This window comes from Pristis pectinata, chromosome 33 (genome assembly GCF_009764475.1).
Source record: "Pristis pectinata isolate sPriPec2 chromosome 33, sPriPec2.1.pri, whole genome shotgun sequence".
In the NCBI taxonomy this organism is placed as follows: Eukaryota; Metazoa; Chordata; class Chondrichthyes; order Rhinopristiformes; family Pristidae; genus Pristis; species Pristis pectinata.
In genome coordinates, this window is record NC_067437.1 from 14,531,300 (window position 1) to 14,547,754 (window position 16,455).

General features: G+C 42.0%; 1 protein-coding gene across 1 annotated transcript in view; it reads left to right on the forward strand.

Annotated features, from left to right (window-relative positions):
• st13 (ST13 Hsp70 interacting protein) overlaps positions 1 to 16,397 on the forward strand; it is a 34,957-nt gene extending 18,560 nt beyond the window's left edge. Inside the window, exons 8-12 of the mRNA XM_052042823.1 lie at positions 1,176 to 1,278; positions 3,459 to 3,575; positions 8,545 to 8,593; positions 12,672 to 12,787; positions 14,431 to 16,397. Of these exons, the coding sequence (XP_051898783.1) occupies positions 1,176 to 1,278; positions 3,459 to 3,575; positions 8,545 to 8,593; positions 12,672 to 12,787; positions 14,431 to 14,559 (514 nt within the window). The 3' untranslated portion in view covers positions 14,560 to 16,397. The remainder of the gene's footprint in view (positions 1 to 1,175; positions 1,279 to 3,458; positions 3,576 to 8,544; positions 8,594 to 12,671; positions 12,788 to 14,430) is intronic.
• The last annotated feature ends 58 nt before the right edge of the window (positions 16,398 to 16,455 follow it).

Sequence of the window (16,455 nt, forward strand, 5' to 3'; positions counted from 1 at the left end):
ATTTATATTATGCATTATGAAATGTGTAAAAGTGCTTCTATCTCTTCCCTTGATCCTTTCAAAATGTACAGGTGCATTTCCATTGGCATTATATTTCATATATAAGAGGAGGACTTAAATTTATACAGAGCATTTTTTATAATCTCACAACATCCCAATACTTACAATCAATGAAGTACTTTAGCTGCGTTGTCTGTTGAAATGCTCAAGGTTGATAGCAATTGTGCACAAATTGTGTTTGCCTTTTAAATGTGCTCTGTTTCAGACAGTATTCTAAAACTGTTTCTTTCCCTGGCTCTAAGGCTCTCAGGTGGTGTGTAGTTGGAAGTGCAGTGAGTGACTAATACATTCTGCCATGGGGGCCATGCATGAGGCAGTGAAAATTGGCGGGCTCTTTGACCACTGGACAAGACATTGAGCATCAGATGCAGCTTCAGTTTCCAGTGCCGGTTTCTTCTAACTGCATTGTCTGGTTCCACATCTCCTAATACTTAATCAGTGTTGAGCAATAGAATCCTAGGCATGCTTGCATGCCTATCCTCTTGGAGCAAGAAACTGGGAAAGGATAAAAGGGATAGACCTGTGTTGATAACGGAATGATATCTGTTCTATCTGATCTCCAAGAATGCAGGTGGTTATTATAGATTGTTTCCTTCTGTCCCTATATGGATAACAAAGGGAGCCAAGATCATGTGATGGGGAGTTTGTTTATTGTCCAGGAGGCCATTCAGCCCATCAATTTTATGCTAGTTCCTAACCCTCCTTTTTGCTCTCATTCACATGCCTATCAGCTTTCCTTTAATTCTCTTGCCAGTACTCTGAGATAATTTACAGTAGATTATTAGCCTACCAGCACATCATCTGGTACGTGGGAAGAAACCACTGTCTGCAGGGACCCCACAGAATGTGAAAACTCAGACAGCATCCAAGGTCAGAATTGAATCCATGTCTTAGGAGCTGTGAGGCAGCTGCACTACCTCACTGCCCTTCTTACCTACAACCTTCATCTTGAAATAAGGATTATGCATGAGACCTTGTTGCTTTTTATCAAATTTAGTCAGTTCTATGTACGGGTGTGAAAAATTATTGCATTTAATGCTCAAACATTGATATCAAAAGTCTGGTTTTGACAATTCCAGCTGTTAACCTTCCTGTGTTTTGCCATTCTCACATAGGCTACTTGGTCACTGGGAGAAAGCAGCACTGGATTTGGCAACAGCCTGTAAACTGGATTATGATGATGATGCTAGTGCTATGCTGAAGGAGGTGCAACCTCGAGTAAGTGTAATTTGTTTATTTAAATACTTGTTTGGCTTGAATAAGGAAAACAAATAATTTATGCTTAAAGTGAAACAAAGGTTTGCATTTTTTGTTTTTTCACTCCTTTTGGAATGTCACAAGCACGTTGCAGCCAATTAATTTGTTTGAAATGCAGTCAGTCTTGTCTGTGGGTTAGATTTGTGTAAGGCGGTTAGCCAACCTGCTGCAGGGCTTAAGCTGTGGAATTGGTTTCACCAAAAGCCGTCTTAGGGAAATAATTGAGATTTCACATTGCCTTCAGACTAACTTTTGCACAAAAGCCAAATTCTTATCACTTGTCAAATCTCTCCTTCACCTTGCCTCTTTCCTATAACTACAGCCCTTCAAGATCTGTGTTTTCCATTTCTGACAACTTGCTCATCCCTGGTCTTGATGTCCTGATGAAGGGTCTCAACCCCAAACGTTGAAACTGTTTATTTCTCTCCATAGATGCTGCCTGACCTGCTGAGTTCCTCCAGCATTTTATGTGTTGCATTCTTAGTTTTCATTGTTTTGCCATTGGTGACTGTCAAAGCCCTAAGCTCTGGCCTTCTCTCCCCAAGACTCACTGCCCCTCAACCCCTACTCTGTACTCTTCTAATTTATTCCTTAAAGCTTACCTCATTAACCAACCAGTCCTTTTGTGACTTGGTATCAACTTTTGTTTAAAGCTCCAATGACTTTGTTTTTGGGATATGATACAATGCTAACTGCTATATAAAAGTGGTTATGTTGTGTGTTACTGTAATCACTATTAGAAATCGTCTATCTGGGAAACCTTTACAAAAATCGTGCTAGAGGTCATCATAATCTGAGATGCCGAGTTCTGTACACTTGCAGCATTTGGATGTTTTTTAAACTCTGGTTGTTTACAGGATAATATAAATTTTGTTGCATTTCATATCTTGCAAGTTCAGAAATGAGAAATTCACGGCTAGTAATAGTGAATTGTTAACATTTACAATCTAACACCATCATGTTTCCTGCTCTTGAATTATCATTAGCTATGCATTAGTAATGCTCTGCCTCTCCTAACCACAAGCTATTACAGAACCCTCAGGTTTTTCGATTTCTGGGCACTCCATTAATGAGGGAGAACTGAGGTGCAGTAATAATGTTACCAGTTTAGTAATAAAGACACAAGTAATTCATTGTGTTCAATCTAAACCTGAAATTCTTTGTTGCATTCATTGCAAGATCTGAAACTAACAACTGCAGCAGTGCAATCAATTTTGCAATGGGTGGGACAGCTGCTGCCTCGGCTCCAGTGACCCAGGTTCAATCTTGGCCTTGGGTGGGCTGCTGTTTGTGTGTGGTTTGCACATTTGTCCTATGACAGCATGGGATTGCAGAGAAATGAGTGGGGTAATGTTACTGATGGGTGAGTGCTGATAGACAGCAGAAGCTTGATGGGCCAGACGGCCCACTTCTTTGTTGTTTAAAAAATGCAGGCAGTCCCTGAGTTACATAAGGGTTCTGTTCCTGAGACCTGTCAATTAGCTGATTTCTCCAGAAATGTCTATTTTCCATACCTAACCATATCATATTGCAAAAATTCTTTCATTTATAATCACCTTAACACTACCCATAATTAAATTAATGCAATATATACTGTATCCAGTCATTAATGAATATCATGAAATATTTTATTATTACTAGCTTGAAAAATGCTTTAAAAATGTATGGGAGAATTTGTGTAAAGTAGGATTTCTGTAAGCCAGGTTGTTCATAACTTGGAGCCCCTGAATGTTGATAGAGCCCAAGAGTAGAACTTGCACAGCATGCTACTGACAAAGAGAATTTGTGTTGGAGTGTAGAATTGAAGGGTTTTATTGATGTTGAGGAATGTGATGTAGTGCTATTTATCTATTTCACTCCCCCCCCCCCCCCCCCCCCCCCCACCAAGTACCACCTATTGAAGGAGAATAGGTATTCCACATGCATATTATAGTGCCTGCCTCTCATGGTTGTTTGTTCTGGATTTATAAGCCATTGAAAATACTAATGCAAGTTGAGGTTCAGTCTCGGTGAGTATCATGCTCTAGGTTCTTTAGTCTCTGTCAGTTTAAAATTGAAATTCTCTGTGCTATTACAGATCTCCAGTGAATGCATCTATGCACATGTAAGATTTGTATTGAATGTTGCAAAATGTGTTTTAGGCTCAAAAAATAATGGAGCACAGAAGAAAATACGAAAGGAAATCTGAAGAAAAAGCCATCAAGGAGCGAATGGAACGTGCAAGAAAAGCAAAAGAGGAACATGAGAGAGCGCGCAAGGTGAGTGGCAAGGCATTATCTTGTTTTCCTTCCCTCCCTCTTGTAAAGGTGTGAATTCTAGATGGAATGATGTCGAGTATCTACTTACATATTATTCTTCGTGAATGTCAATGGGTTTTAGATTATGAAATCAATGGATGCCCATGAGTACACTTAAAAATCTCTGGATCATATTAGTGGCTGAGATCCATGACTTTACGTGAAAGTATATCATATAAATGGGCTATTTGTCCCAATTGGTTTATACCTTGTACACTTCTATTAACAGAATCTTAAAATAAAACTACAACTTTTTATAGACATGCACTTTGAATGATAGGTAATGTGGTGTAGTTTTTAGTAAAACTATTGCTGTTAGCAGTGCTGGAAATCTGTGCAACAATTGTGGAGATCTTATTAGAAATGTATCTTAATTGAACTAAATGACTTCCAGGTTATCAGTTGACCTACATGTTTTGCTTCAGGAAACCCAGTTGTGGTGTGAATCAAATGTAATCAAAAAAAAAATTAGTTCAGATGGAGGACGTGGTGGTGTGCTGCAGCTGCTTGATGTGGGAGCTTGTGGACCTAGCTGTGGTCCACGATGACCACGTCTGCAGTAAGTGCTTGAGGCTGGAGGAACTTTGGCTCAAAATTGATGAGCTGGAGTTGCAGCTTCAAACACTGAGCATCAGGGAGGGAGAGAGTTATGTAGATGCTGTACATCAGGAGACAGTCCCCCCCCCCCCCCCCCCCCCCTTAAAGCAGATACTTCTGGGGTCCAGGAAGTAGATAGAAGGGTGACTGTCAGGGGAGAGAAAAGGAAAGAAAACTAACAGGCAGATAGTGCAGAGGACCCCAGAGGCTGTTCACCTCAATAACAGGTTTTCTGCTTTGGAGGCTGTTGAGGGGGATGACTTGCAGGGATCAAGCAGCAGTAGCCAGGTCTCTGGCACTGGGACCGGTCCTGCTGCTCAGAAGGGAAGGGAGGAGAAGAGGAAGGCAGTAGTGATAGGGGACTCGATAGTCAGGGAGACAGGAAGTTCTGTGGCAGTGAATCCCGGATGGTATGTTGCCTCCTAGGTGCCAGGGTCCGGGATGTCACTGATCGGGTCCACAGGATTCTTGAGCGGGAAGGAGAACAGCCAGAAGTAGTGATTCATGTTGGTACCAACGACAAAGGTAGGAATAAGGATGAGGTCTTGAAAAGTGAGTTTAGGGAGCTAGGCAGAAGGCTGAAGAACAGGACCTCAAGGGTAGCAATCTCGGGATTGCTGCCAGTGCCACGTGATAGTGAAGGTAGGAATAGGAGGAGATGGCAAATAAATGCGTGGCTGAGAAGGTGCAGGAGGGAAGGTTTTAGATTTGCGGTTCATTGGGATCTCTTCTGGGGAAGGTGGGACATGTACAGAGAGGATGGATTACATCCGAACGTGAGGGGGGCCAATATCCTTGCAGCCAGGTTTGCTAGGATGGTTCAGGAGGGTTTAAACTAGTTTGCGAGGGGGATGGAAACTGGAGGAGTAGGTCAGAGGAAGAAGGGGATGGGGAAAAGCCAGATCTAACAGGTAAAGAGGCTTTGAGGAAGGAGAAGCAGAGTACAAGCTATAAAGGTAGTGTGGATGGGCTAAAGTGCATTTACTTAAATGCAAGAAGCATCAGGAATAAGGGAGATGAACTGAGAGCTTGGATTAAGTACATGGGACTACGATATTGTGGCTATTACAGAGACATGGCTGACATCAGGGCAGGAATGGATATTGAATATTCCTGGTTTTCAGTGTTTTAAAAGGGATGGGGGGGAGGGAGAGAAGAGGAGAAGGGATGGCGATACTGGTCAGGGACAATATTACAGCTGCAGAAAGGGTGGATAATGGAGAAGGAGTCAGTATGGGTGGAAGTTAGGAACAAGAAGTTACTCTACTGGGAGTATTCTATAGGCCTCCTGGTAGCAGTAGGGATACTGAGGAGCAGATTGGGAGGCAGATTTTGGAAAGGTACAAAAATAACAGGGTTATTATCATGGGAGACTTCAGCTTCCCAAATATTGATTGGCACCTGCTTAATGCCAAAGGTTTAGACAAGGTGGAGTTTAAGTGTGTCCAGGACTGATTCCTGTCACAGTGTGTTGACAGGCCGACTAGATCTAGTTTTAGGTAATGAACCGGGTTAGGTGACAGATCTATCGATGGGTGAGCATTTGGGGGACAGCGACCACTGCTCCATAACCTTTAGCATTGTTATGGACAGGGTAGGAACAGAGGACGGGAACATATTTAATTGGGGAAAGGAGAATTATGAGGCTATAAGGCAAGAACTTGAGAGTGTAAATTGGGATGACATTTTTGAAGGGAAATGTACTGTGGAGGTGTGGTCGATGTTCAGGGATCTCTTACAGGATGTTAGGAATAAATTTGTCCTGGTGAGGCACAGAAGGAATGGCAGGGTGAAGGAACCATGGGTGACGAGAGGTGGAACAACTAGTTAGGAAGAAGGCGGCAACATACATAAGGCGTGAGCAGCAAGGATCAGAGAGGGCTCGTGAGGAATATAGATTAGCAAGGAAGGAACTTAAGAAGGGGCTGAGGAGAGCGAGAAGGGGACATGAAAAGGCTTTGGCAAGTAGGGTTAAGGAGAATCCCAAGGCTCTTTTCTCATACGTGAAGAGCAGAAGGATGGCTAGAGTAAAGGTAGCTCCGGTTAAAGACAAAGGTGGGAAGATGTGCCTGGAAGCTGTGGAAGTGGGTGAGGTTCTCAATGAATACTTCTCTTCAGTATTCACCAAGGAGAGGGGTCTTGATGATGCTAAGGACAGTGTTGGTAGGGCTAATGTTCTAGAGTATGTAGATATCAAGAGAGGATGTGTTGGAGCTGTTAGAAAATATTAGGACAGATAAGTCCCTGGGGCCTGATAGAATATTCCCCAGGCTGCTTCGTGAGGCTAGGGAGGAGATTTCTGAACCATTGGCTAGGATCTTTGAGTCCTCGTTGTCCACGGGGATGGTACCGGAGGATGGTGAATGTTGTCCCCTTATTCAAAAAGGTAGTAGGGATAGTCCAGGGAATTACAGACCAGTGAACCTTACGTCTGTGGTGGGTAAGCTGTTAGAAAGGATTCTAAGAGATAGGATCTGTGAGCATTTAGAGAATCATGTACTGATTAGGGACAGCCAGCATAGCTTTGTGAAGGGAAGATCTTGCCTCACAAACCTGATGGGTTCTTTGAGGAGGTGACCAGGAAGATTGATGAGGGTAGTGCAGTAGATGTGGTCTACATGGATTTTAGCAAGGCGTTTGACAAGGTTCCGCATGGTAGGCTTCAGAAGGTCAGAGGCCAAGGGATCCAGGGAGGCTTTGCTGTATGGATTCAGAATTGGCTTGCCTGTAGAAAGCAGAGGGTTGTGGTGGAGGGAGTGTATTCGGATTGGAGGGCTGTGACTAGTGGTGTCCCACAGGGATCGGTTCTGGGACCTCTACTTTTTGTGATATTTATTAATGACTTAGATGAGGGGGTGGAAGGGTGGGTTAGCAAGTTTGTAGATGATACAAAGATCGGTGGTGTTGTGGATAGTGTGGAGGGCTGTCGAAGCTTACAGAGGGATATTAATAGGATGCAGAGCTGGGCTGACAAGTGGCAGATGAAGTTCAATCCAGAGAAGTGTGAGGTGGTACACTTTGGAAAGACAAACTCCAAGGCAGAGTACAAGGTAAATGGCAGGATTCTGGGCAGTGTGAAGGAGCAGAGGGATCTGGGGGTTCATATCCACAGATCACTGAAAGTTGCCTCACAGGTGGATAGGGTAGTTAAGAAAGCTTATAGGATGTTAGCTTTCATAAGTCGTGGGATCGAGTTTAAGAGCCGCGAAGTAATGATGCAGCTTTACAAAACTCTGGTTAGACCACACTTGGAGTACTGTGTCCAGTTCTGGTTGCCTCATTATAGGAAGGATGGAGGCATTGGAAAGGGTGCAGAGGAGATTTACCAGGATGCTGCCTGGATTGGAAAGTATGGATTATGAGGAGAGACTAAAGGAGCTAGGGCTGTACTCATTGGAGAGAAGGAGGATGAGGGGAGACATGATAGAGTTATACAAAATATTAAGAGGAATAGATAGTGGACAGCCAGCGCCTCTTTCCCAGGGTACCAATGCTCAATACAAGAGGGCATGGCTTTAAGGTAATGGGTGGGAAGTTCAAGGGAGATGTCAGAGGGAGGTTTTTCATCCAGAGTGGTTGGTGCTTGGAATGCGCTGCCTGGGGTTTTGGTGGAGGCTGATGCGTTGGTCAAGTTCAAGAGATTGTTAGATAAGCATATGGAGGAATTTAAGATAGGGATATGTGGCAGGAAGGGGTTAGATAGTCTTAGGTGTGGTTTGAAGGTCGGCACAACGTGGTGGGCCAAAGGGTATATTGTGCTGTATTGTTCTATAGTAACCTCATTTAGTGTTAATTTGACATACTTGGAAAGATTGAAAGAATGAATATATGATTCAGAATGCTCTGATTTCACTGCTATTTATAATGTTATACAGTTAGATCAAGGGGAATTGGGAAGACTGAATCTATTTTGTACTGGTGTGACTGATAATGCTAAGCCAAAGCAAGGTCTATGGCATTCGGTGATTTATAACTGTGCTGGTCAGTAACTATGTGAATTGTGGAGATATCACAATTTAGTGCTAAGATGGCAATAAAGAATGGGATACATTTGTGAATGCCCATGCCTTTTTATACTGTAACATTTACAGGACTCTGTAAATTCCCTTTGAGATAAGCAAACTCTGACTTGGTGATTCAGATTTAAAAATCTGATTTGGATGCTTGGATCATGTTTATTCAACAAAAAAATTATGAATGGAAGGCCTAGGTTACCAGTTGATCTGTGGTACAGTTAAACTCCCTATTATTTGTTCAATTGTCACTCTGTTATAGTGAATGCTTAGTTATCAGACTTACTATTCTGTTGAAGCTGCATTAACTTCTGTTTCAGGAGGAAGAGACTCGTCGTGCAGGAGCTGCTGGGTTTGGTGGTTTCCCAGGTTTGTGTTTCTACTTTTTGTGCTTTTCTTAAAAATGTACTGTGAGCATTCTTAAGGTGGAGGTTGTGGGAAGAATAATTTTTCAAAATTTAGGGTTGCCGGTTCTGGCAGAGAAATATTTCACACTTGTATTTTGTCAGTGGTCTCTGGGTGACCTGATGCCTTGTATAGTGTGTGCTAGATAGAAACTCTTGATTTCAGCCAATTATATTTTCAGATCTAATTTTGTTTTGTATTGATATGGATAGAAGATTGGCTGGCTGTCAGAAAACTGTAGTTATAAGTGGGTCATTTTCTGGTTGCCAAAATGCAACAAGTGGTGTGTCACAGGGATCAGTGCTGGAACCTCATCTTTTTTTTCCAACTGATGTAACTGACTCTGAAGGTATGCTTGGTAAATTTGCTGATGACAGAAAGGTAGGAATGCAAGTTGTGAAGAACACATTAGGAGGCTACAAAGAGTCTAAAGTGGTTAAAGAACTAACAACTGGAGCATCATGTGGGGGAAATGCAAAATTGTCCATATCGTCAGGAACAATAAAGCAGCTTGTTATCTAAATGGTGAGAGAATGCAGATCTGAGATGGAGAGGGGTGTGGATGTCCTGGTATATGATTAGCAGAAAGCTGCTATGCAGGTACAGCAAGTAATTAGGAAAGCCAACAGTGTTATCGTTGACTGCTAGGGAAAATTGAATACAAAAGCAGGAAAGCTGTACGTTGGGGCATTAGTGAGACTACATCTGTGTATAGTATTGGTCTCCTTACAAAAAAAAGGATGCTATTACATCAGAGCCAGTTCAGAGAAGATTTATTAGACTAATACCTGGGATGGGCAACTTGTTTTATGAGGGAAAATTGGACATCCTAGGCTTGTGCTTGCTGCAGTTCAGAAGAATGAGTGGTGAATTGATTGACCATTGATGTGGATGGAAGACTTGCTGGCTAACAAGGAACAGTTGGCTTAAATGTTGTCTTTTTCTGGAGGACAAGATGTGACAAGTAATGTGCCACAGGGTTTGGTAATGGGGCCTCAACTTTTGATATGGAGTGTTCTTAATAGGTGTTTTGTTTCTTCCTGTGGGAAGATATAGAATTAAGAGCCACTGTTTTAAAAATGAGTTGCCCATCTAAGACGGATAAACTTTTGCAGTGGTCATGACTCTTTGGAACTCAAAGGGTGGTGGAAGCAATGTCTTCAATTATTCTTAAAGCAGAGATAGATGGATTTTTAATGAGCAAAGAGGTGAAAGGGTACTGTTGGTGGGCATGAATATGGAGTTGAGGTTATGGTTAGATCAGCTGTTAAATGGTGTAGCAGGCTTGAGGCTAATTCGTATGTATTTAAGGTGGTAACCCAACCTATAAATTGGTGCTGCCCTTTAAGGGTGGGAGTTTAAGCCTGTGAGAGACCAGACTTGCCTGGTTCAAAGCTGTTAGCAGCTGACCATAAAATAGGACCATCCCTGAGTTACATTTAGGTTCTTTACTCTGCTAGCAATGGAAACACTGGTAATGTGGCATTTTCAAGTTAATTTTATGCTTTTTTTTTCCTTTCACCTGAAGGTGCTGTTGCTTGCAGAGGCTGTAGTTTCACAGGCACCCATAGCATTCCAGTTATTTGCAAGAATGGATTCTTTCATTGTTGTTCTGGACACTGAATATCAGCTTGCTATTGGACAGTGCAGTGGTGCAGCTAACAGAACTGCTAACTCAGTTAGAACAAGATGGGTTCAATCCTGCCCTCTGGCACTATCTGTGTGGAGTATGCACGCTCTCCCTGTGACTGGGTTCTTCCCCCACCCCCCAGATGCTCTGGATTTTCTTCCATGCCCTAAAGAGGTGCGGGTTGGTTGGTTAATGGGCCGTTAAATTGGCCTTCGTATGTAAGGGGGTGGGGGGTGCAAGTTAATGGAAATGTAGGTAGAAGGAGAATAGGTTACAGGGGTAAACAATTAGTGGGGGACATAGGATTTCTCTAAACCAGCATAAGACTCGACAGGCTGAAATGACCTCTTTCTGTATCATACGGAAAAGTGGAATATGGAATTCTACAAGGAGTGCCTGCAGTCACATCTTACTCTGTCCTCACCTAATGTTATCAAACGCTTTCTTCCATCCCAACCCCTTGGGTTGAGGACCATTGTGCTGCTTTTGCCTCTGACATCTATGCTGATATGTCCTCTTGCTCTGATTTCTTGCATTGTCAGCCATTCCTGAAGTTTGTGAATAAACTGAATTTGGAGCAGATTTAGCCAGTATTAGAAAGAATTTGAATTGAGCTACTTGAATTTGAATCCTGGATATTGTACAAGCTAATTTGTTTAAAGATATTCATGACAAATAAGATGTGAAATTTGATTATGTGCTGAGTTCTAGAAGATATTGTTCCACTTTGAATTTAAAATCTATTGTCTATTCTAATGCATCTTAGTTGTGAGAGTTTAATAAGTCTCTTTTGAACCTGAGTGATGTTGGCATTATGGAGTAATACAGAAGAGAAATGAGCCACAATAACCATGCCAACCATCAAGTACCTATCTATACTAATCCCATTGACTAGTATTTGTCCAGAGCCTTCTGTGCCTTGGCATTTTATTTGCTTGTCTCGATACTTAAATGTTGTGAGAGTACCTGCCTTTGCCACCCACTTGAGCACTGCATTCCAGGTTCCAACCATTCTCTCAGTGAATAAGTTCTTCCTCAGATTCCCTCTAAACTTTTTACCCTTGCCCTAAACCTTATGCCCTCTTGTTTAGAGACCTCTACCTGGTAAAATGTCATCCTATCTTCTTTATCTGTGCTCCTTATAATTTTGTTCATCCTTGGTTCCCCCTTGGCCTCTTCTCCAAGGAAAAACAAACCTAGCCTATCCAGTCTCTCATAACTGAAACGCTCTATCCCAGGCAACATTGTGATGAATGACTTCTGGACCCTATACAGTGCAATTGCATCTTTTCTGTTGTATGGTGACCAGAACTGCACACAGTACTCCAGCTGTGCAACAAACAATCCACCAGAGGAACTTAGCGGGTCAAGCAGCATCTGTGGGTTGGGGGGAGGTGGGGGGTGGTTGGTGGTGGTGAGGGGAATTGTTACCATTTTGGTTTTTTGACCTGAAATATCAACAGTTTCTTCCCCTCCCTCCCTCCCTCACAGATGCTGCTTGACTCACTGAGTTACTCCAGCAGATTGTTTGTTGCTCCAGGTTTCAGAATCAGCACTCCCTTGTGTCTCCAGAATGCTCCAGCTGTGGCCTGGCCAACATTTTAAAAAGTTCTACCATAGCATCCCTGTATTTTTAAACTCCAATTAATTAAGATAAGTATCCATATGCCGCCTTGTACGCCAGGTTCCTTTGTTCTTCATTACTCTTTAGGGTCCTACCATTCATTGTCTATGTCCTACTGTTATTGGTCCCCTCTTTCATGCATTATCTTGTATTTATGGAATTTAATCCTGATTTGCTTTTCCTCTGCCCATTTTGCCCACTGATATCATCCTGTATGTAGCCTATAACTACCTTTCTCCCCATCAACAACCATTTTTGTGTCATCCATGACCCTACTAATCATACCAACAATATTTACATCCAAACCATTGATATATGTAACAAACACTAGGGATCCCAGCACTGAGCCCTGTGGTATACACTGGTCACAGGTTTCTAATCACAAAGAACCTCTACCTGCAATAACCAGTTTAGGATCTAATTTGTTAATGCTCTAGATCTCGTGGACTCTTAAGCTTCTGACCAGTTTCCTATGTGGGACTTCGTCCAGGCCTTTCTGAAATCCACATAGACTACATTAATTGCACTTCCCTCGTATGTTTTGTTACCTCCTTGGAAAAATTGGTCAGACAGAATCCCTTGCTAACCAAACCATGCTGAGTATCTGATTAATCCCTGTCCTTCCATGTGCAAGAGTCTTGGGTTGTCCATTAGTCTTTGTAGTTTCTCTATTATAGATTTTCTATCAATCATTGAAAGACTTCGTAGTATTCATGCAGGACCATTGAAGTCATTGTCCTGAAATTCTGCTTCAACCTCAAATTTTATTTTCCTCTGTGTCTTTTTAGGTGGTCCTGGTGGTTTTCCAGGAGGGATGCCTGGAATGGCGGGGATGCCTGGAATGGCAGGAATGCCTGGTCTGAATGAACTACTTGGTGATCCAGAGGTGCTTGCAGCTATGCAGGTAATGATTGTCAGTATTAATTAAGAGCTTGCCATGCACTGCTTTGGACAGTCAGTTTGCACAGCTAAAGAAGGGAACTCGTATTAAGCAAGGGATATGGAGGGTTTGGATTTGAATCGTCTTCCTCAAGCCCTTGAATAATGATTTAGCAGCATTCAGATCCAAGAATGCATTTCCTAATGAGGTTCAAATTGTTGATCTGGCTTACTGCAAGGTATAACAACTAAACCCATTATCTGTACCAGCAAAGGTGGCCCACAGGCTTCGTGTACAGGGGGACACCATACCTTTCCAGTTTCCCTCCAGGTCTTACACCGTCCTGAGTTGGGAATGCATCATCATTCCTTTGTTTGAGTCCAGAACTCCCACCCCAGCAGCAGTCAAAAATACCTTAACCAGAAGGACTGCAGTGGGTGGAGGGCAGCAGCTCACCTCCATCTTATTGAGGCCATTTAGGAATGGCCAATAAATGCTGGCCTTGGCAGTGGTACCCAGATCCAGGAAAATGAAACTGAAGTTTTTGTTTCCCCGTGTGTGTGATATAAATGTCCTGCTCTGTCTAGACACAAGAGATTCTGCAGGTGCTGGAATCTGGAGCAACACAATGCTGGAGTAGCTCAGCAGATCAGGCAGCATCTATGGGGGGGAAATAAACAGTTGACATTTCGGGTTGAGACCCAGACCTACTGAGTTCCTCCAGCATTTTGTGTGTTGCTCCAGCTCTATCTACTTCTGATTGTGTATACAGCAGCAAAATGTGTTTTGTTTTTCTCTACTTGCCTTATTATGAAGGTACTTGTTCTCTCTTTTCAACCCTCGCACTTCAACCCTACCTGAATAAAGAAATTTAGCCCATTTGGATGCTCTGCATCTTCTCCTGTGCTTTGTTTTAAGCCAAGGAGCTGCACTTGATTGTGAAGTGAGGGTCAGTGTTCCACTGACTTTTGCCCTTCTGTTCTCAGAATGGTTGCTTGTGCTCATGTGCAACACACAGTTCATTGATGCCTCATCGTGACCATACTCAACTGACATGGGACAGGATGTCAAATGTGATTTTTTTTTTTGTGTGTGTGTTTGGAGGACAGATGAGAATTAAACTGTTGCTCAACAATGTTGAAGACGCTCTGTGCAGCAACCGTTCCATTGTGCCGTGTTCAGAGCCGAGAATGATTGGAATTTGAGTCCATTTCTGATCTCCCCAGAACTCCTTTTCCTGGAAAGAAAAAAAAACCTGCTGGAAATCTAAAATAAAATCAGGAAGTGCTGGAAGTACTAAGCAAGTCAGGCTGCATCTGTGGGAAGAAAAACAGGTAATACTTCAGGTCAAAGACCCACGGTTCTGGTGAAGGGGCTTTGACTTAGAACATTAGCTCTGTTTCTCTTCCCACAGATGCAGCCTGACCTGTTGAGGTGTTTTTTTTTAGCATTTTCTGTTTTTATTTTACCACTTTGCCTGAGACCTGTCAACTTGCCACAGGCAAGGGAACAAAGCTGGGACCTTGCCCATTACAAACACTTAATATTACATTCTTCATTCAACCCCAGGGAACCTTAAAGTTGACAAATTAAAACTAAATGCATCCCTAAACCTTCTGCATGTGTGCTGGCATTTACTGTGCATTATGAATTGCTTCTCTCCACAGGATCCTGAGATAATGGCGGCATTCCAAGATGTGGCCCAGAACCCAGCCAACATCTCAAAATATCAGAACAACCCTAAAGTGATGAACTTCGTGGGAAAGCTTTCAACTAAGTTTGGTGCCAAACCTTGAGGGGCAGGATGTTCTTAAAAAAAAACCTCCTAATTACAACCCTTGCACCCCACCACTGTGCACCACCCGTGTATCGATAAACTTCCTTCAGAGTAGCCTGCTATATTTTTTAGTCTTTTTCTTACAAATTGATTTTTTTTTGTTTTTGGGGAAATTAAACAGTTTAAGAGAAAAGTGCTCTTGCACAGAAAATCTCATGCTACTTGTCTGCAGTGGCCCAAATTTGTAAACAGGGGCATTTAATTTGTTTTGGTTCCTTTCTTTTAGCACACCAATTAATGCTAAAAATAAATGAATTAAAATTGCAGAGCAGAAAACTTGATGCAAACTTGTTGACCTGTTTCAAACAAAAGTTTCTTCAGGGAACAAGTTAAACCAATGTCCAGGACCTCTTTGTTCTAACCAATATTGGTAGTGTGTAAGCTAACATATTCTGGTGTGGTATGAGAGCCAAAGCAACAGACATTTGTTGCACTAAATTTTGCATTTAAAAGCAAGTTCCCTATAATGCCATTAGCAGGTTTGCGCTTTAGTACCTTTTGGTGAAAGTTTGTTACCCAGTCTGCTGCATTAGCTAACTCAGTAAAGATGCATGTTGGGCTGGTATATGTGCCCTTGAATCAAGGTGTGAAATTGGCTTCTTGTTATCCAGTGCTTCCTCCTGTAAAGGGCAAGTATGAATATTAACAAAAGCTGGCTGGACTTTGCACTTTCTGGTCAAGTAGCTTACTGGGGCTTGTACATTTAAAAGTATATATTCTATTAAATAAAGTGAGCAGCAGCTTGGGAGATGAACTGGAGGAATGGTGAATTCCTTTTTATATCAGTGGTTACTTGGAAGTGCTGTGGTTTCTGGGAAGCAGTGGGAGGTTACCAGTATGGCAACTGTTTAGATATTTTTCTCCCCATAAGGTAAATACTATTTGAAAACAATGGGTGAAAATCTTGGTGGAGATAAGTATGCATGTAAATAATGGTCACTGACACTATGTTCCCTGGCCTCTTTCAGAAGATTAAATTCAGGTGATTCCATTATATTGTAAATCATTTTCAATTAGCATCGAGCCCAATGTTAATTGAACAGACTGGTTCCTTTCTTCAAGTATAAAGGTTCATAAACCTACAGGTAAAAGGCACTATATTAACCCTCTCTATTGGGGTGGGGAAAGAGTGATTAGAAGGAAGAACAGGTGGACAATTATTATGGGGGAAAATTGGGTCCTGGTAAGGCAAGAGAAGAAAAATGTAAGATTTTAAAATTGGTGAACAGACAGCTCTTTGAGTTAAATATTCTAACCCTGATTTTCACCCTTCTTACTCCAAAAAAAAAAGTAAATGATATTGAATTACACTGGGTTTCTGAAGGACTCTAACCATATAAACAGTAGTTTCTGGTGTCCATGTAATCGTTTCAAACCCTTGTAACTAATACAATGTTATTACATTGGTAGGGGGAGGAGGAGAGAAGATGAGGAATGAAGTTTTTTTTTGTCTACACCTTCACCCTCTCCTCATAAGTTGCATGTGTTAAGCAGAGGTTGAATTCATGGAAAAAATAAACTGGGAATTTCTAATATCTCATTTGAAAGGATTGCCCTCATCTATGATTTCTTCCCTACATGAATGAGAACAGAAGCAGAAAGTAGCAAATGGAGACCTGTTCCTTTCCCACTCCCACCAGCACCCCCTTTTTATTGAAAAGAAACATAACCCAAACTGCAATAATCACATTGTTTTCTTTATATATTAAAAAAAAGTTGGTAGTGCTTTAATGTCACTGGTTACTTTTCTGCACTGATCTGGTGTAAAAATGTACAGCAATAAATGTTCCCATTGGTCTTGTTGCTTATGGTGAATATGTAGGCACTGAACAGGAAAGCTGCAGTTTCCCTTCAT